This window comes from Suricata suricatta, chromosome 16 (assembly GCF_006229205.1).
Source record: "Suricata suricatta isolate VVHF042 chromosome 16, meerkat_22Aug2017_6uvM2_HiC, whole genome shotgun sequence".
NCBI lineage: Eukaryota > Metazoa > Chordata > Mammalia > Carnivora > Herpestidae > Suricata > Suricata suricatta.
The window spans coordinates 46,378,927-46,395,634 of record NC_043715.1 but is presented as its reverse complement, the minus strand read 5'-3'; the positions used below and the strand labels follow the sequence as shown (position 1 = coordinate 46,395,634).

Here is a 16,708-nt window from a genome sequence, read left to right as displayed (position 1 = left end):
AAATCTCAAACTGCTGCCCACATGTCCCTTCCTGTCTACCTAGCCTTTCATTCCTGTCCCCAGGCTTCTCTCCCTGGTTTGTGGCCTTGTCCTTACCACCTGCATGCCCACCAGCCCCATGTGGATCATCCCCCCTCAATTATGACTCTGCCGGCCCTTTCCAGTCTAATCTAGGTCTCCTGCCATCCACTGTCAACACTTCTGTCCCTTTTTTTTGGCAATACCGCAGGGGCCACCATGATCTATTTATTGGGGTATATACATTATGGGTGTCATGTCTGTCTCCTCCTGCTGCTCTGCGGGCTTTGAAAGGACAGAGACTGGGTGTATCTTGGTCACCATTGCATCCCTACCACCCTATAACAGGCCTACCATAAAGGAGCCAATAAATTATTTTGGCTTTGTGGGGTTTTATTTTTTGGTACATATTTTGTGCAAAGATCTGCCCACTTGTTTAAATACACTGGGAGGGGTTGCCTGAGTGGCTCAGTCGGTTAAGCATCTGGCATAGGCTCAGGTCATGATCTCATGGTTCGTGGGTTCAAGCCCCACGTCGGGCTCTGCGCTGACAGCTAGCTCAGAGCCTGGAGTCTGCTTCGGATTCTGTATCTCCCCCCGCCCTCTCTGACCCTCCCTGCTCACGTTGTCTCTCTCTGTCTCTCAAAAATAAATAAAAAACATTAAAAAAAATTTAAATACACTGGGAGAGGGGCTCCAGTTAAGCGTCCGATTTCGGCTCAGGTCATGATCTCATGCTTCCTGGGTTTCAGCCCCACCTTGAGCTCTGTGCTGACAGTGTGAAGACTGCTTGGGAGTCTCTCTCTTTCCCCCCTCTCCCACCCCTCCCCCACTTGTGCATGCACGTGTGTGCATGCGTGTGTGTGTGTGTATGTGTGTGTGTGTGTGTGTGTGTGCGCGCGCTCTCTCTCTCACTCTCTCTCTCAAAATAAACTTAAACCAAAGGGTGGTCAGAGGACGCCGCTCTGAGGATATGATAGAGATCTAAAGTTAATTAGCAAGTCCTGGAAGAAAGGGCACTGGAGGCCGAGGGAACAGCCTGTACAAAGGCCTGGAGGCAGACATGTGAAGAACTTCAAGGCGGAGAGCCACGTGTCCAGAATGGATGATAAGGTCAGGGAGGGAATTGGCCTAGTGAGGAGGACATACCACACTGCTTTCAGGAGCACAACGTAGTGATTCAATATTGGTGTCTCTTTAGAAATGATCACCTCAGTAAGTCTGATCAACCTCTGTCATCACAGATACAAAAGCTTTTTTATCTTGTTAGGGCACCTGGGGGGCTCAGTCGGTTAAGCGTCCGGCTTTGGCTCAGGTCATGATCTCACGGTTCGTGGGTTCGAGCCTCTCGTCGGGCTCTGTGCTGACAGCTAGCTCAGAGCCTGGAGCCTGCTTCAGATTCTGTGTCTCCCTCTCTCTCTGATCCTCCCCTGCTCTCTCTGTCTCTCAAAAATAAATAAAAAACATTAAAAATTTTTTTAAAATTTTTTCATCTTGTGATGAGAACTTCTTTTTTTGTTTTTTAAGATTTCTATTTTCAAGTAATGTCGACACCAATGTGAGGCTCCAACTTACAACCCCGACTTCAAGAGTTGCATGCTCTACTGATGGAGCCAGCCGGGAGCCCCTTCTTATTATTTTTTTTCTTTTCACTTTTTATGTGTATTTATTTTTGAGAGAGAGAGAGAGACAGATAGCGGGGGCGGGGGGTGCACAGAGAGAGAGGGAGACACAGAATCCGGAGCAGGGTCTAGGCTTTGAGCTGCCAGCACAGAACCCAACATGGGGCTCCAACTCGTGAACAAGGAGATCATGACCTGAGCCTAAGTTGGAGGCCTAACTGACTGAGCCACCCTGGTGCCCCTCTTTCCACATTTTCTTTATCCATTCATTTGCTGATGGGTAGTAAGGTTGCTTCTGTTTTGGGTACTATGAATAATGTTTCCATGAATACGGGAGTGCAGATAAATCTTGGAGATGCAGGGTGTCTGAGTGGCTCAGTCAGTTAAGCATTGGACTTCAGCTCAGGTCATGATCTCATACCTTGTGAGTTCGAGCCCCGCTTCAGACTCTGTGCTGACAGCTTGGAGCCTGGAGCCTGCTTCAGATTCTGTGTCTCCCTCTCTCTGGCCCTCCCCTCCTCACATCCTGTCTCTCTCTCTCTCTCTCTCTCTCTCTCTCTCTCTCAAAAATAAACATTAAAAAAAAAGTCCTGGAGATACTGATTTTGTTTCCTTTGAATATATACCCAGAAGTAGGATTGCAGGATCATATGGTATTTCTATTTTTAATTTTCTGATACCGTTTATCATGATAGTGATCCCAACTTGTATTTCCATCAATAGCACAGAGGAGTTCTTTGCTGGGGGGGCTTTGAGCAGGGAGAGACCTGGTTTGAGTTTTTAAAATTTTTAATGTTTATTTATTTTTGAGAGAGAGAGAGAGAGAGAGAGAGAGAGCACAAGCAGGGAAGGGGCAGAGGAGGGGGACAGAAGATCCAAGGTGGGCTCTGCACTGACAGCAGCCAGCCCGATGAGGGGCTCGAACTCCCAAACTGAAATCATGACCTGAACTAAACTCAGAAGGTCAACCGACTGAGGCACCCTGGTGCCCCTGGTTTGACCTCTGTGCCCCTTGGGATTCTGTCTCCTCGATCCCCTCCCCCACTCACACTTGCTATCTCTCTAAAAAATAAACCTAAAAAACCCCCAAAGGATCCCTCTCAGATGGGTAAGTGAAAGGTTGATGGGAAACTTCCTAACAGAGAGATGGGGACCTGGCCGCGGGACATGCAGCCATGGGTTACTGCGACATGATGTACCAGGAAGGGACCCAACCCCTCCAGTGGGGAGCCCTTGTCAGAATGAGCCCAAATCTAGTCGAATTCCCATTTTACAGGGAATTCCTGCAACGGAAAGGCATCTCGAGCAGCACCACAAATCCAGGATGTGAAAACTCACACACAGCAAGTGACCTAAGTCACTTTTTCTTTAAAAAACAAGGAGCTGTACACAAGTTGATGAATGGCTATAGAGCTCAAAGACGGGGGAGTTTCGAATGAAATCCTTGCTTGAACCAACCAAACTGCAAAGGACCCTGGGGAGGCCATCCGGGAAAGGCGAATGTGGAGCCCGCAGAATCGGTAATTGTGAGAAGGGAGGAAATGGGTGTGGTTGCTGGGACTTTTATTAGTTTTTTAAAGTTCTTTTTATTGATGTTGAGAGGGAGAGAGAGAATCCCAAGCAGGCTCCAAACTGTCCACGCAGAGCATAGCTTGGGGCTGGATCCCTTGAACCGTGAGACTATGACCTGAGTTGACCTAAAAAGTAGGACCCTTAGTTAAGGTCCTGAGTCACCCAGGCACCCCTGTTGGGACTTTTAAAAACTGAGGGGTACCTGGGTGGTTCAGTTGGTTAAGTGTCCGACTTCAGCTCAGGTCATGATCTCACGGTTTGTGAGTTCAAGTCCGGAGACAGGCTCTGTGCTGACAGCTCAGAGCCTGAAGCCTGCTTCGAATTCTGTGTCTCCCTCTCTCTCTTCTCCTTCCCTACTCATGCTCTGTCTTTATCTCTCAAAAATAAAACATTTAAAAAATAATAAAAATAAAAAGTAAAATTGAAAGGGGGAAATTATTGCTTAATAGTAAAGAGTTCTTGGAGAGGGACGCCTGGGTGGCTCAGTCGGTTAAGCAGCCGGCTTTGGCTCAGGTCATGATCTCACAGTTCGTGGGTTTGAGCCCCGCGTCGGGCTCTGTGCTGACGGCTCAGAGCCTGGAGCCTGCTTTGGATTCTGTGTCTCCCTCTCTCTCTGACCCTCCCCTGCTCACGCTGTCTCTCTCTGTCTCTCAAAAATAAATAAAAAAGACATAAAAAAAAAAAAGAGTTCTTGGAGAGAGGAATAAAAATTTTTGAGTATAGTGATGACGGTTACACAACACTGTGAATATATTTAACGCCACTGACATATGCTTATGAATGGTTAAAATGATAAATGTTATATGTTTTTTTACCACACACACAAAACTGAAGACCACACTAATTCCACATTGTCACTTCGGGATCCAATAAAAAAAAATTCTTTATTTACACTTTATTTTTGAGAGACTGCGTGAGTGGGTGAGGGGCAGAGAGAGAGGGAGAGAGAATCCCAAGCGGGTTACGTGCCGCCAGCACAGAGTCTGATGTGGGGCTCAAACTCACAGAACTGTGAGATCATGACCTGACCTGAAATCAAGAGTCGGATGCTTAATGAATTGAGCCATCCAGGTGCCCCTTTTTAATTTGTGATAGAGAGAGAGCACATGCGTGCTATTTTCTCTCAAAATAAATAAATAAACTTAAAACATAGGTTTGGCTTAAAAAAGAAATAAAAAAAATGAAATCTTAAACAATCATAACAGAGTGATAGCAGAAATAAAACCAGGGCTCCTGGGTGGCTCAGTTGGTTAAGCGTCTGACTCTTGAATTCAGCTCAGGTCATATATGATGGGTCCATGAGTTCGAGCCTCGCATCGGGCTCTGTGCTGACACTGTGGGGCCTGCTTGGGATTCTCTCCCTTCCTCTCTCTCTCTGCCCCTACCCTACTCGTTGTCTGCTCTCTCTCTCTCTCTCAAACAATAAATAAACTGAGAAAAGTTGATGGTTATCAGTGAGGTTGGGTGATGGGCACAGCGTTCATTGATTGCACTATTCCCTCCACTTTTGTGTGTGAAAAGTCCCTTCCTCCTGATGGGAAGGCAGGAGATGAGCCTGTGGAAGAGGCAGAGCTGGGCAGGAATCCTGTTCCCGAAGCTTTCAGACTGGGAAAGCTCCCAGAGCCAGGGTCTGGATCCTCACCTGTAGGCTCTCCCTGGCTGGCCCCCCACCCCTGACCCCAGCCCTGCAGTTCAGCCTGCTCCTTTCTCCCAGCTGGCCCCGCACCCCCCTCCCCACATCAGCTTCACCGGAAATGAGGCCCAGGACAGGTCCCCTCCCCCCACCTCCACATCTGGCTAACTGATGTCAACAGCCAGGGCGGGCAGGCGGGGGCCATGTTTTTTAGCTCCCGCCCAGCCTCGAGGGAGGGGCGGACCCGGGCCCCACCCATTACTCACAATGACAGACACTGTCACAGGCACACCAGGCCCTGACATGGGCCAGACATCAACTTTTATTGCAAAATGGGGACCTTCAAGTCACAAGGACGTCAGAACTGGCCTCTTCCCTGACACCGGGGAGTTGGAATCTGGCCCGGGCTGGGTCATCTAGCCCCTTTCACCGGGTCCAAATGGGACGTGGGGAGGCGAGGTGGGTCAGTGTGTATGTGTGGGGAGACCGGCAGGAGAGGCTTTTCACATGGTTATATAAACAAGAGGGTGGGGGTCTTCTCTGATCGGGGGTCCTGTGTGTCCAAGTTTACTTGGGTCCCAGGCCTGTGTGCACAATTGCACACCAGGGGTATATTTGTATTTGGGAGCATTTGAGAATCAAGGTGCTTGGAAAGGGGTGTCCGTGAGGGCTGAAGGCCTGGAGGACGCCAGCGCGGTGCCCCCTAGAAATGGTGTGTCTCTATGGCAAGATCCGTAGAAATGGGATGGCGTCACGTGTGGGCTGGCTGTGTGGTTCAGTGGTCAGGGTATGCGGCCGGCAATGGTCATGTGCCTGGATTGTAGCGTGGCTTCAAAAAAGAGGGCATGCTGGGGCTGAAGACAGGGACGGTCTCTCTGTGTGAGGACAAGACCCAGGAAGGGGCATGTTCTCCTCTGCACCAGGCTTCCAGAATCGGCAGCCCTGGTAAGTTAGACGGGCAAAGACGGCTCGTGGGCCCTGAACACAGTGGCTGTGTCCCTGGCTTGTGAAGGTAGGAGCCAAGCTCCCGCATGTGGGTTGTGCATCAAGGCGAGCTGTGCTGGGCACAGAGATACCTGGGCACTCAGTGGTGATTCCAGATGAACTAAATCTGGGACCACAGAAAACCTGCCTAAAGCGTGTGGTTGTGCATCTCAGCAGCTGCGTGGGCTGAGTGAGCGTGGATGTGGAGGCTGAGTATCTGTGTGGTCGGCTCTAGGAAACAGGTCCAGGGGTGTGGATGTGGCTGCATGCGGTGTGGACCCGTGGCTCTGGAGACACAAGCGCGTTCACGCCCACCCCCACGAAGAGGCCACCACCTCCCACGGCTCCGTCATCCGGTCCCCAGGATGGGTGGAGGTCACTGGGGCCGGACTTGCAGCTGGAAGGCTGGGGGGATGTTGAAAAGGCCGCTGACGGCTGGCTGGAGGCTCAGGGCCCCTGGCGGGCGCGGGCTCTCCAGGGAGAAGGCCTGCAGGATGGCGGTGAAGAGGAGGAAGAGTTCTGCCCGAGCCAGGCCCTCTCCGAGGCAGAGACGCTTCCCTGCAGGGAACAGGGAGACAGAGCTGGGCTGGGCCCCCCCTCATCGGCTCACTCTTAGGCCTGGGGAGGACCGGTGGGGAGGACCGGCAGGGGAGCAGGGACAGGCCCAGCAAGTACCTAAGGAGAAGGGCAAGAATGCCTCTTGCTTCTGGAACCGCCCGTCTGCATCTAGGAATCGGTCTGGATTGAATTCCTCTGGCTTTTCGAAGACCTCAGGATCATGCAGGACAGAGCCGAGGAGGGGGAAGACCTCGGTGCCCTGAGGGGGAATAAGAATAAAATTACAAATATCCCTCCGCACCCAGGTGCACGGGCACAGCACACGAGTCTGGGGTGTTGGGGACGCCAAAAACACAAATACACAGTGGCATTGACATGTTTCAAGGGCTTATTATGGGCCAGGTACTTCATTAAGCATTAAAAAAAATTACTTTTAATGTTTATTTTTGAGAGAGAGAAAGAGTGCTACTGTGGGAAGGACAGAGAGGGAGACACAGAATCGGAAGCAGGCTCCAGGCTCTGAGCTGTCAGCACAGAACTCAACACGGGGCTCAAACCCACAGACCACGAGATCGTGACCCTGAGCTGAAATGGGACACTTAACCAGCTGAGCCACCCCAGCGCCCCCATTCAGCATTTTTGATATATTCTCTCTTATGTAATAGGTATGTGTGTCCCTCACATCCACAAACATACACTTGAACCCACTAAATCTTTTTAAAAGGCTAGGAAGTCGTTTCTGACATGACTTCCATTTTCAGGGTGGGAAAACAGAGGCCCACAGAACTTAAGCAACTTGCCCAAGGTGGCATTTGGTGACAGCTGAGTCTGTTATTTTTACATTTTGTTTTTAAACTCTGAGGGTATGTTGTGATTTACCTGTGGCTGTCCTGGGCCACCTGGCCAGAGTCCAGCTCTTCCCCACAGTGCTCTTCCAGAGGGAAAACCGAGGGTGGGCAGGTGAGGGCTGGCTGGTGGTGACAGCTCCCTAGCCCAGGTCCCGCCCCCACCTCACCCCAAGTGGCAGCCGAGATAAGTTACAGTGTTCCCCTCTTTGTGCAGTGGGGGCGGGAGGGGGGGCTCAAAAAAACAGACAGGCTCATGCTATGGCTATTAAAATAAGAGAAGCAGGTAACTGTAGTTAAAGCATAGGCCCTGGGCGTAAATCTTGCCTCTAGTATTGTGGGCTGGGTGACCCCAGCAAGTCTTCTCATCTTTAAAGGCCACAGTTTCCTCATCTGTGAAATGGGCATGATAATAGGGTAGGGTTGCTCTGAAGGCTGAAGATTAAGTAAGGTGATATATTTGTGAAGCGTTTAGAACAACACCTGGTGAGAGCAAGTCCTCAATCACTGATGCCTACTGTTATATAAACATTATTAAGAGTTGACAGTCACTCCATACTCCTGGGGAACCCCCTGCTCTCTGCACCAAGAGCTGAGTTGGTGTTTCGCAAGCGTTAGCTTGCAGGTTTCTTAAGATCTCAAATTAATACTATTTTGTTCCCGATGTAAAGGAGGGGCGGAGGGGGGTTCAGAGGGTGAAGTGATTCGCCCAAGGTCCCAGAGAGAAAACAGATCGCAACCGCTCTGGGTTTGATTTTCAGAGGAGGGAGCGGCTCGCGGGCGGCACCTGGGGTTCCCGGGCGGACATCGCCCCCTGGTGGTGCTGGCTCTGAGTTGCTCTCTAATGGAGGGCTGGAGGGGGGCGGGGCGTGGGGAAGAAGAGAGGGTGGGGAGAGACTCCGTTGATTGTGGGGGGCTAGAGCAGGGCTGAGTTCCCAAATTGTTCCCCTGTCTGTCACCTCTGGCCTGTGATTGTCCCAACCACCTTGGAAGGAGGCAGAATTAGGATATCCGTCGGGCAGATAGGGAAACTGAGGCCCAGAGACAGAGGCCAAGGCAAGAGAAATGCATCCAGAAAGAAACAAACAGGGAGAGAGGGGAGGAGAGAGGGACACGGAGAAAGAGGAGATGTCAGAGAGAGACCAAGAACCAGAAAAAGTCAGAGACACACAGAGCAATAGACTCAGGCCGGATGCAGAGACAGCCACTGGGTGTGGCTGACGCAGGCTCACCTGGGGAAGGGTGTACCCTCGGAAGCAGGTGGTCCTGGTGAGGGCGTGGGGTATTCCCATGGGCACCAGAGCCAGCAGCCGCTGCGCCTCGTGCAAAACCGCATCTGTGTAGGGGAGGCGGGCTCGGTCCCCCAGGCCTGGCGCCCGGCCGGCCCCCAGCTCCCGGGTCAGCTCCTCCCGAACACGTTCTGCACCCAGGAAGAGGAGGGCTGAGGTCAGAGTCTACTCTCGGAAGCCCCATCTTCTCAAAGTGGCAATGGTTGGGGTGAGGCTGGTGGGCAGGGAGGAGTTCCCCAGACCTCACTGAGCCTGGGCCCCACCACCTGTGTGCTGAGCACGGGTCTCTCCTCTCTCAATTCCCACAGCAATCTTGTGAGGTGGCTACCATTATCCATCCCCATTTCCCAGATGCAAAAACTGAGGCCCAGATTGCTAAAGTCATAGCAGTCCCCATTCTGCCGAGGCCACCAGACCCTAAGCCACATCTTCCAGGTCAGCCCACCCCAGCCCCATTTGATGCAGCTGCCTGACCCCAGAATGCTGGGCTTTCCCGAAGCTCACACCCCCAGCTCTGCCCCCTCAGCCAGGTACCCTTCACTTCTTGTTTGTGCCCTAATGACCTTAGTTTTTAAGTAATTTTACACCCAACATGGGGCTCGAACTCACAACCCTGAGGTCAAGACCGGAGCTGAGATCAAGAGTTGGATACTTAACCGACTGAGCCACCCAGGCGCTCCTCCCTCCCCTCTTTTAAGTGAACTCTCCGCCCAACATGCTCCTTGAACTCAGGACCCTGACTCATTTCTTACTTCACTACACTTCACACCGCAATCTGCAGCGTCCCCCGCCCCCACCCCAAGTTCTCACTCATCAGACCCTCCTGATGCCGGATTCATTCTCGCCTCCAGCCTCCGGCTCAGGCTGTGTGTTTTCCTGAACATTCTTCCTCTTGCGCCCTCACTTCCGTTCCCAGGGCCGGCTGGCGCAAAAGGCTCCTACCTTGGACCCGAGGGTATTTCAGTAGAAGCAAGAGGGTGTAGCGGATGGTGGTGCTGACCGTGACAGTCCCGGCGAACAGCAGATAAATGACTGTCATTAACAAGTTCTTGTCAGTCCATTCTGTGTTTGGGTTTTGCTCCTCCTGGAAGACACCAGGCAGAGGGGCTCAGAGAACTCAGGCTGCGGCGAGTAGAGAGGCCCAGGACAGCCACGCCCGGGGCTGCAACACAGCAAGTTAAGCTTTGTTGTGGGGGGGGGGATCATATAAATGTTTGGGCAAGTTGGGAAGTGGGCTCTTGATATTAGTTCTCTTTGGTTGAAATGTTTCTGAAAATGAAAGAGCATGGCCACTCTAAAAAACAAACAAACAGAAAATGGCACGTGGCGGGGATGTGGAGAGACTGGAACGCTGTCCCTCTCAGTGGGAATGGCAGCCGGTGCAGCTGCTATGGCGACTGGCATGAGGTTCCTTAAACGATCAACCTAGGAGGGGCGCCTGGGTGGCTCAGTTGGTTGGGCGTCCGACTTCAGCTCAGGTCATGATCTTAAGGCTGGTGAGTTCGAGCCCCGTGTCAGACTCTGTGCTAACAACTCAGAGCCTGGAGCCTGCTTTGGTTTCTGTCTCTCCCTCTCTCTCTCTCTCTGCCCTTCCTTTCTTGTGTCCTTCCTCAAAAATAAAGAAACATTCAAAAGTATTTTTTTAATTAACAGAGAATTACTGTATGATCTAGCGATTCCATTTCTGGGCAGGGAAGCCAACAAACGGATAGCAAGGTCTTGAAGAGGTGTTTGTTCAGAGCAATTCATAACAGCCCAGAGGAGGGGGCACCCCCGAGCGTCCACTGACGGATGAATGGATAAGCCCACTGTGGTCTATCCACGCGGTGGAAGGACTCAGCCTTCAAAAGAAAGGAAATGCTGTCACAGGCTATGACATGGATGGAATAAGTAAAATAAGTAAATAAATGAAATAAGTGGCTAAGTGAAATAAGCCAGTTGCAAACGGACAAATATTGCAGAATTCCACTTAGATGAGGTCCCAGGGGCAGGCAAAGTCATAGAGACAGAACCTAGAAAGGTAGGTGCCAGGGGCTGGGAGGGAGGTGGGGAGTCCTTTACCAAGTAGAGAGTTTCTGTTTGAGACAATGAAAAAAAGTTGTGGAGATGTCTGCACAGCAATGTGCATATAATGAACACTACTGACCTTGACACTTGAAAATGGTCAAGGTAGGGGGCGCCTGGCTGGCTCAGTGGGTGGAGCATGCGATTCTTGATCGAGAGGTTGTAAGAGGGACAGGTTGTTAAGTTAGAACCCCACGTTAGATGTAGAGAGTACTTAAAAATAAAACCTCTTTTAAAAATGTGTACTTATTTATTTTGAGAGAGAGAGTGAGAGAGTGAGCGAGTGGGGCAGAGGGAGAGAGAGAATCCCAAGCAGGCCCCACGCTGTCACTGCAGAGCGCCACGGGAGGGATCCCACGACTGGGAAATCATGACCTGAGCCAAAATCAAGAGTCAGATGCTTAACCGACTGAGCCACCCAGGTGTCTCCTACAAATAAAATCTTTACCGAAAAATGGTTAAGGTGGTAAATTTTTATGTTATGTGTGCTTTACCACAATTTCAAAAATTTTGTTTAATTTAGAAAAAGAAAGTAAAAGGAGATGGGGCTACGAGGTCAAGAAAAATGTTCTGTCTCTCTCCATGAACAGGGTGGCCGCATTTATTCCAAGGATGCAACCCTGAAAGTCTTCCATAATTCCAAAGTTTGGACAATTCAAAAGTAGTTATTTCCATAGGCTTAGCCTTCATTGCAATCTCCTTATAATAATAAATTGTTTTTATTGAACAAAGTGGACTTTATTTCTGTAATTTGATATCACAAGGTCTCATAATTTTTTTTTTAATTTTTGTTTTAATGTTTTATTTATTTTTGAGACAGAGACAGAGCATGAGCGGGCAGGGGCAGAGAGAGAGGGAGACACAGAATCTGAAGCAGGCTCCAGGCTCTGGGCTAGCTGTCAGCACACAGCCCGACGCGGGGCTCGAACCCACAAATGTGAGATCTGACCTGAGCCGAAGTCGGACACTCAACCGACTGAGCCACCCAGGCGCCCCAAGGTCTCATAATTAAATGATTATACTTGACATGTCCTGGGGTGGGGTACAGTGACTTGGGGATTGCTGGTGGCAGGTCACTGGGCGTGGGGCGTGCACAGGGGGTTAAGGTCAGAGCGAGAGGGAGAAAGCAAGAGGGAGAGAGAGAGGGAGGCCTGACCGGTTCCAGCTCTACCAGGGTGGAGCTCAGCCCGGCCACCAGCCCCATTCAGGGCCACCCCCTCCTGACCCTGACCCTCTCCGACCTTTGCCATCTTTAGCAGGAAGGCCTCCACAACGTCGCCTGCGGGCCCTGCAGTGTCCAGGCTCCCCTTGCGTCGCTGCACCTGCTGGATGGCGAAGGTGGCCAGGATGCTCAAGTGACTGAGGAGCCGTGTGTGGGGACCCGGCAGGTGCTGCAGGAGTCGGGAGAACATCTCGTAGGTCTGCGGGGGGCGGGGGAGAGAAGGGCAGCTATTTCCGTGGGGCCTGGCCCTGCACTAGCGTGGAGGGGTGCTCTGGGGGTTACCAGGGAAAGGTGGGCAGGAACCTTGGCTAGAGCGGGGTCCCACCCACTTACCTGGCCCCACGGGGAGCTGACCCCTAGTATGGTGCCACCAGCTGCCCGGACCACAGTCTGGAACTCCTCATCCTCATAGGGGAAGCGGAGGCCGAAGGTGAGGGAGCAGATGATGTTGGAGGTGGCCTGGGCCAGCAGCAGGGAGGGGTCAAACGGCTCTCCTGAGGGGGAGGGCGCAGGGAGGAGGGCTGTGACGGACAGGGGCGAGCCAGGCATCAAGAGAGACAGACTGGGGAAGGAAGACAGATGGAGGAACAGAAGGGGGAAGAGACAGACAGAGAGACAGGGAGAGACAGAGAAAGAGACAGGGAGAGACAGAGAAAGAGACAGGGAAAGACAGACTGGGAAAGACTGCAAAAGGTGGATAGGGGAAGAGGCAGAGAAAGACAGACAGACTTACAGGAGAGAAAAACGGACACACTGAGAAAGAAAAGCAGCACCAAGAGTGATGTGGCAGTCCCAGGGGCATTGAGACCCCGGGGGGACAGGAGGACAGAGATAGAAAGTGGAGCCCTCAGCCCAACCCCAGAGGGAGGGTCCTCCCCACACTCGGGCACGCTGCTGGGGACCCCAGGCTCCCCCACGCTGCTGACCTTCTGTCCCCTGGAATGCCTCCACCAGGCACCGGGCCTCGGCCTGGATCAGCTGCTCGCCTTCCGGCTTCCCCATGCCCAGGTCCCGCAGCGCCAGCGTGGTGAATCTCCTCAGCTCTCTCCATCGCTCGCCATTGGAGAAGAAAACCCCTGCACCGAAGGTGGGACTCAAGGAGGGACTGGCCCCGCCCCTCCATGCCCCAGGTCTGCTCTCTTCCGCCCAGTCACCCTGTCCCGGGTCCATTATCAGCCTAGGCCAGGGGACCGGCAGAGGACTCTGGAAGTCCTCAGTACATGCCTAACCTTGAGTCAGAGGGTGACATTCTCCTGAGATGCTGATAACTGGGCTTATCCAGGCTCCTCGTGTTCTGGGATGAACCAGGATGAGTGAGGACTTCTTCCTTCCATCCATCTTTTGTTCCTCTTTTTTCGCCCCCCCCCCCCCCCCCCCCCCCCCCCCCCCCCCCCCCCCCCCCCCCCCCCCCCCGTCCAGAGCCCTAGAAGCCTCTCCCAGCCACCCCCTCCCTTTCCCAAGGCCTGAGCCCCCGCCCAGCAGAGTCCCCTCCCTGGGTTCCCACACAGCGACCCAAGGATCTTTCTAGCTCTGACCATACTCCATCCCTGCTGCTTCCATCTACAGCCCCCAGAAAACCCCAAAGCTAAGCACTCTGGTGTGACTCAGGCCCCTCATTACCCACTTCCCCAGCTTTTTTACTCATCTTGCTGCCACTGAGCTGGCCTCCTCTTGCTTCCTCGGTGGTGTCAGGATCCCCTCCTCTAGGCTTCCCCCCCTCCCTTTTCCTCTGCCTGGATCACTCACTCTCCATCCTCGCTGAACTAACTCCATTCCTCCTTCAGGTCTCATTGCAATGGTCCCCTCCTCCGAGAAGCCTTCCTTATTTCCTCCCAGTCTCCCTCCCTTCCCCGAACCTGGGGCTTGGCCAGTTCCTCTGTGCCCTGCTGTCAGAGCTGAAGGCAGGTTTCAGAATCCCATTTTCTCCCTCAGTCTCATGACAAGCCCACCTCTCCTATGGTGAGACAGGATGTCACATCTGGCTTGGACACCTCTGTGTCCCCAGTCCCCACTCCAGGGCCAGGCATGACAGAGATTTGTCAATTTAATGAATGAACGATGCTTCTTCTCTCACCTCCATGCTTTGTTACACACTGGTCTCTGCTCGGAACTCCCTTCTTAGGCAACCGGTCTTTCAAGGCTTCCAGGACATCCCCCACCAAACAGGTTGGGTCGGGTGCTTCCTCTGGTTCTAGCAGTCCCAGGGTTTCCCCTATCCTGGCCCTGGCCCTTCTGCCTTCCCCATCCTAGGCCTGACCTCTCTGGCCTGTCACTGCCCCGGTGTTTCTTCCCAGTGGCCAACAAGCTCTGTCTGGGTCACTGCTGTGTCCCGACAGTGCCCAACACCAGGCTCCTACTTCCAGGCTTAGCAGAGAATCGTTTCTATGACATTCAGTGTTCCCAGTGCCTAGAAAGCTCTCTGGGTCCTTCCCAGCCCCAGGGGCTTGGGACATCACTACAACCTTGCCCAGGGCTCTTTCAATCCTCAGCAGGACCCTCTGTAACAAGCACTATTATCATCCCACCGTTATGGATGAGAAAATACAGGCCCTGGGACACTTAAGTCAGGCACAAAAGTCAGGTCAGTTAAGTGGAGGCAGGCTCCGAGGGAAGGGGCCAGCCAGCGGTCTCCAGCCCGGCTCGTGACTCACCATGGCCGTCGAAAGTCCCGTCCAGCATCGCCAGCGTCCCGCGCCCGCTGAACTCCTCGGCCTGACCTCCCAGGGCCTCCTGGACGGCCTTGTGCCCAACAAGGACCACCACACGCCGCCAGGGACCCAGGTACACGGTGAACACTGGTCCGTACTTCTTACTCAGCTGGGGGCAGGGAGGGAGAGGGGCAGGTGCTGAGAGACAGGCTCTGGCCTCTTTCGGTCTAGATGTCCCCATAACGTCCCCATCACTGAATGAGGCACCTAAGAGGAACCCCCTCCCCTCCAGACGGAAATAGCCCCCTAGGGAGGCTCAGTTCTCTTTCAGCACCAGGCTCTCAGGCCCCCTCCTCATAGAGTCCTCAACCCCTTACCTCCTACAGAGCCCCAGGTTCAGACCCAGGGAAAACCCAGGACCACCCCTACCTCCCAATTCTGATGTGGCAGCAAAAATGGACAGCGGAGACTCTGGCCTCTCCCGATTGCTCAGCTCTTCCCCTACCCCCCAAACCAGCCACCCTTTTCAATCAATGCTAAACTCTCAAATTTTGGAGCAGATACCGCTGGGCACCTGCCAAATCTTTCCCCAAGACCCCCATTGCCTTCCCCATGTCCATGATTCCCCCAGACTCCTTATGAAGGGGGAACCTCTGGCCTCTTCCTTTCTCCTGCAAAGCGTTGGAACTGTCTCCGCCTTCCTTCTTGCCCTTCCCTGCAGTCCTGGGGACTTCCAGGTCCCTCCTAGCTGCACCTCACGCCCACATAACTCCCACACCCCAATCTCTGCAGACACACACCTGGAACTCTCCAGCCAAGCTTCCCCTTCCCGCCAGCGGCCGCTCCCCTTCTCTGCCCCAGGGACAGGCACCCCGCCCCCTGGCATCCCCTCATCAGCTTCTCTGCGGCTAGAGGGCTCTCCCTGCTTCTGGCTTTAATTCCCTGTTTCTAGCACCTTCCCAGGATTCTGTGGACCTCTCTGCTCCGGTACCCCAGCCATTGGATCCTGCTCCCCTGCTCTCATCCTCTCCAGGATTTGGCAGACAGAGATGCCCCTCCCAGCCCTGGCCCCGCACCTCAGGGTCCTCTCACCCCCTTCCACCCCTCCTCAGCTCCGGAGCCCTGCCCCACCCCAGAACACCCATAACCCCTTCGCCCTTGCACTCTTCGTCTGCCTCCTCTAGGATACCCAAAGTCCTCCCTGCCCTGGCACTCTGCTTCCTCTCCCTCCTGGGGCCCCCTCTCTCTCTTGGCCCCGGACCCCCACCCCAGCCAGGGCGTCGCCGCCGCCCCTCACCCGCAAAAGCCCCAAGTACAGCGCCCCGGGCCGGAGCTGCAGGAGGTTCCCCAGCAGCGGCAGCGGCGCGGGCCCCGGGGGCAGGTGGCCCGGGGTCCGTGGCAGCACCAGCGTCAGCACCAAGATCAGCAGCACCAGCAGCAGCAGCAGCGTCCCGGTGCTGGCCGCCTCCATCTCGGCGGGTCGGTTCCTTCTCCAGGTTCCCAGACACTCAGCGCGGCTGGGCGAGTTGGGGGCGGGCGCCGGGCGGCTCCCGGCGGACGAAATCCGGCGGAGGGGGGGCGGGGCGGCCGGGCCCTCCTCCTTCCTACAGGCGGGATTCTCTCCCCGCCGCCAGATTTCGTTCTCCGAGACCTCCGCGGCCGCCGGGTGTGGGGACGCGCTCTCGAACGGGTATCTACCAGGGCACCCAGATTCTGGAGGGCGGAGACAGCGCCTTGGGCCCCAGGTAGGGCGTAGGCACACTGGAGGAACCTGGAAGCCAGAGACTTTGGCTGCCTCCAGGAGGCCACACCCCGTGCCTGAAAAAGTGACCCCGTGCCGCCCTCCCCAGCTGGGGTGTGAGTTCGCTGGTGCGTGCGCGAGCCTTTGAGCCCATTTCCTCCAGTATCTTACATCTTCACGGTGAACTTGGTGGAGGACTTGACCTTTAACAATAAAACTCTGAGGTCCTTTGAATTCCTGGCCGTTCGAAATGATTAACTGACTCCATCATTCATTCAATTAGTATCGTATAATGGTTAGGAACACGCTATCTGAAGCCAGAATGCTTGAATTCACAGCCTACCTTCTACGTGCCTCTGTTAATTCTTGAAAAATGAGGATCGTTTTAAAGATTAAATAGTTTCATGTGTGAACAATTCCAAAGAGGTCCAGGTGCGTATATAACTAGTACCGAATAAATGTTAGCTGATATTCTTTCAACTGATTGTTACTGAGGTCCAACTATAAATAAA

General features: G+C 53.6%; 1 protein-coding gene and 1 long non-coding RNA gene across 4 annotated transcripts; one reads left to right on the top strand and one right to left on the bottom strand.

Annotated features, from left to right (window-relative positions):
• Positions 1 to 5,125: 5,125 nt before the first annotated feature.
• LOC115279684 (cytochrome P450 2S1) lies at positions 5,126 to 16,198 on the bottom strand. Of its 2 annotated transcripts, none has more exons than XM_029924196.1 (9): positions 15,753 to 16,198; positions 14,459 to 14,624; positions 12,734 to 12,883; positions 12,162 to 12,301; positions 11,827 to 12,006; positions 9,464 to 9,605; positions 8,465 to 8,652; positions 6,505 to 6,646; positions 5,126 to 6,387 (listed from the first exon to the last, which is right to left on the bottom strand). In XM_029924196.1, exons 1-9 carry the CDS (start codon positions 15,924 to 15,926, stop codon positions 6,206 to 6,208), a joined length of 1,464 nt encoding a protein of 487 aa, XP_029780056.1. In that variant the 5' UTR covers positions 15,927 to 16,198; the 3' UTR covers positions 5,126 to 6,205. The 2 variants fall into 2 exon arrangements, with proteins under 2 accessions (XP_029780056.1, XP_029780054.1); XM_029924194.1 differs by having other exon boundaries at positions 12,141 to 12,301; positions 15,753 to 16,193.
• Positions 5,137 to 13,880, top strand: LOC115279689. 2 transcript variants are annotated; one of them, XR_003903582.1, is made up of 4 exons: positions 5,137 to 5,304; positions 11,845 to 12,000; positions 12,762 to 12,894; positions 13,592 to 13,880. It is a non-coding gene; the product is annotated as an uncharacterized LOC115279689 (long non-coding RNA). The 2 variants fall into 2 exon arrangements; XR_003903581.1 differs by having other exon boundaries at positions 11,842 to 12,000.
• Positions 16,199 to 16,708: the final 510 nt, after the last annotated feature.

Bases quoted from the DNA above. Each gene is read 5' to 3' on its own strand.
- LOC115279684 (XM_029924194.1), bottom strand. From the start codon at position 15,926: ATGGAGGCGGCCAGCACCGGGACGCTGCTGCTGCTGCTGGTGCTGCTG. The intron at 14,625-15,752 runs GTGAGGGGCGGC...CCCTGCCCCCAG, and splicing joins TGTACTTGGGGCTTTTGCGG to CTGAGTAAGAAGTACGGACC. The intron at 9,606-11,826 runs GTCGGAGAGGGT...GGTGTCTTCCAG, and splicing joins TCCTGCTAAAGATGGCAAAG to GAGGAGCAAAACCCAAACAC.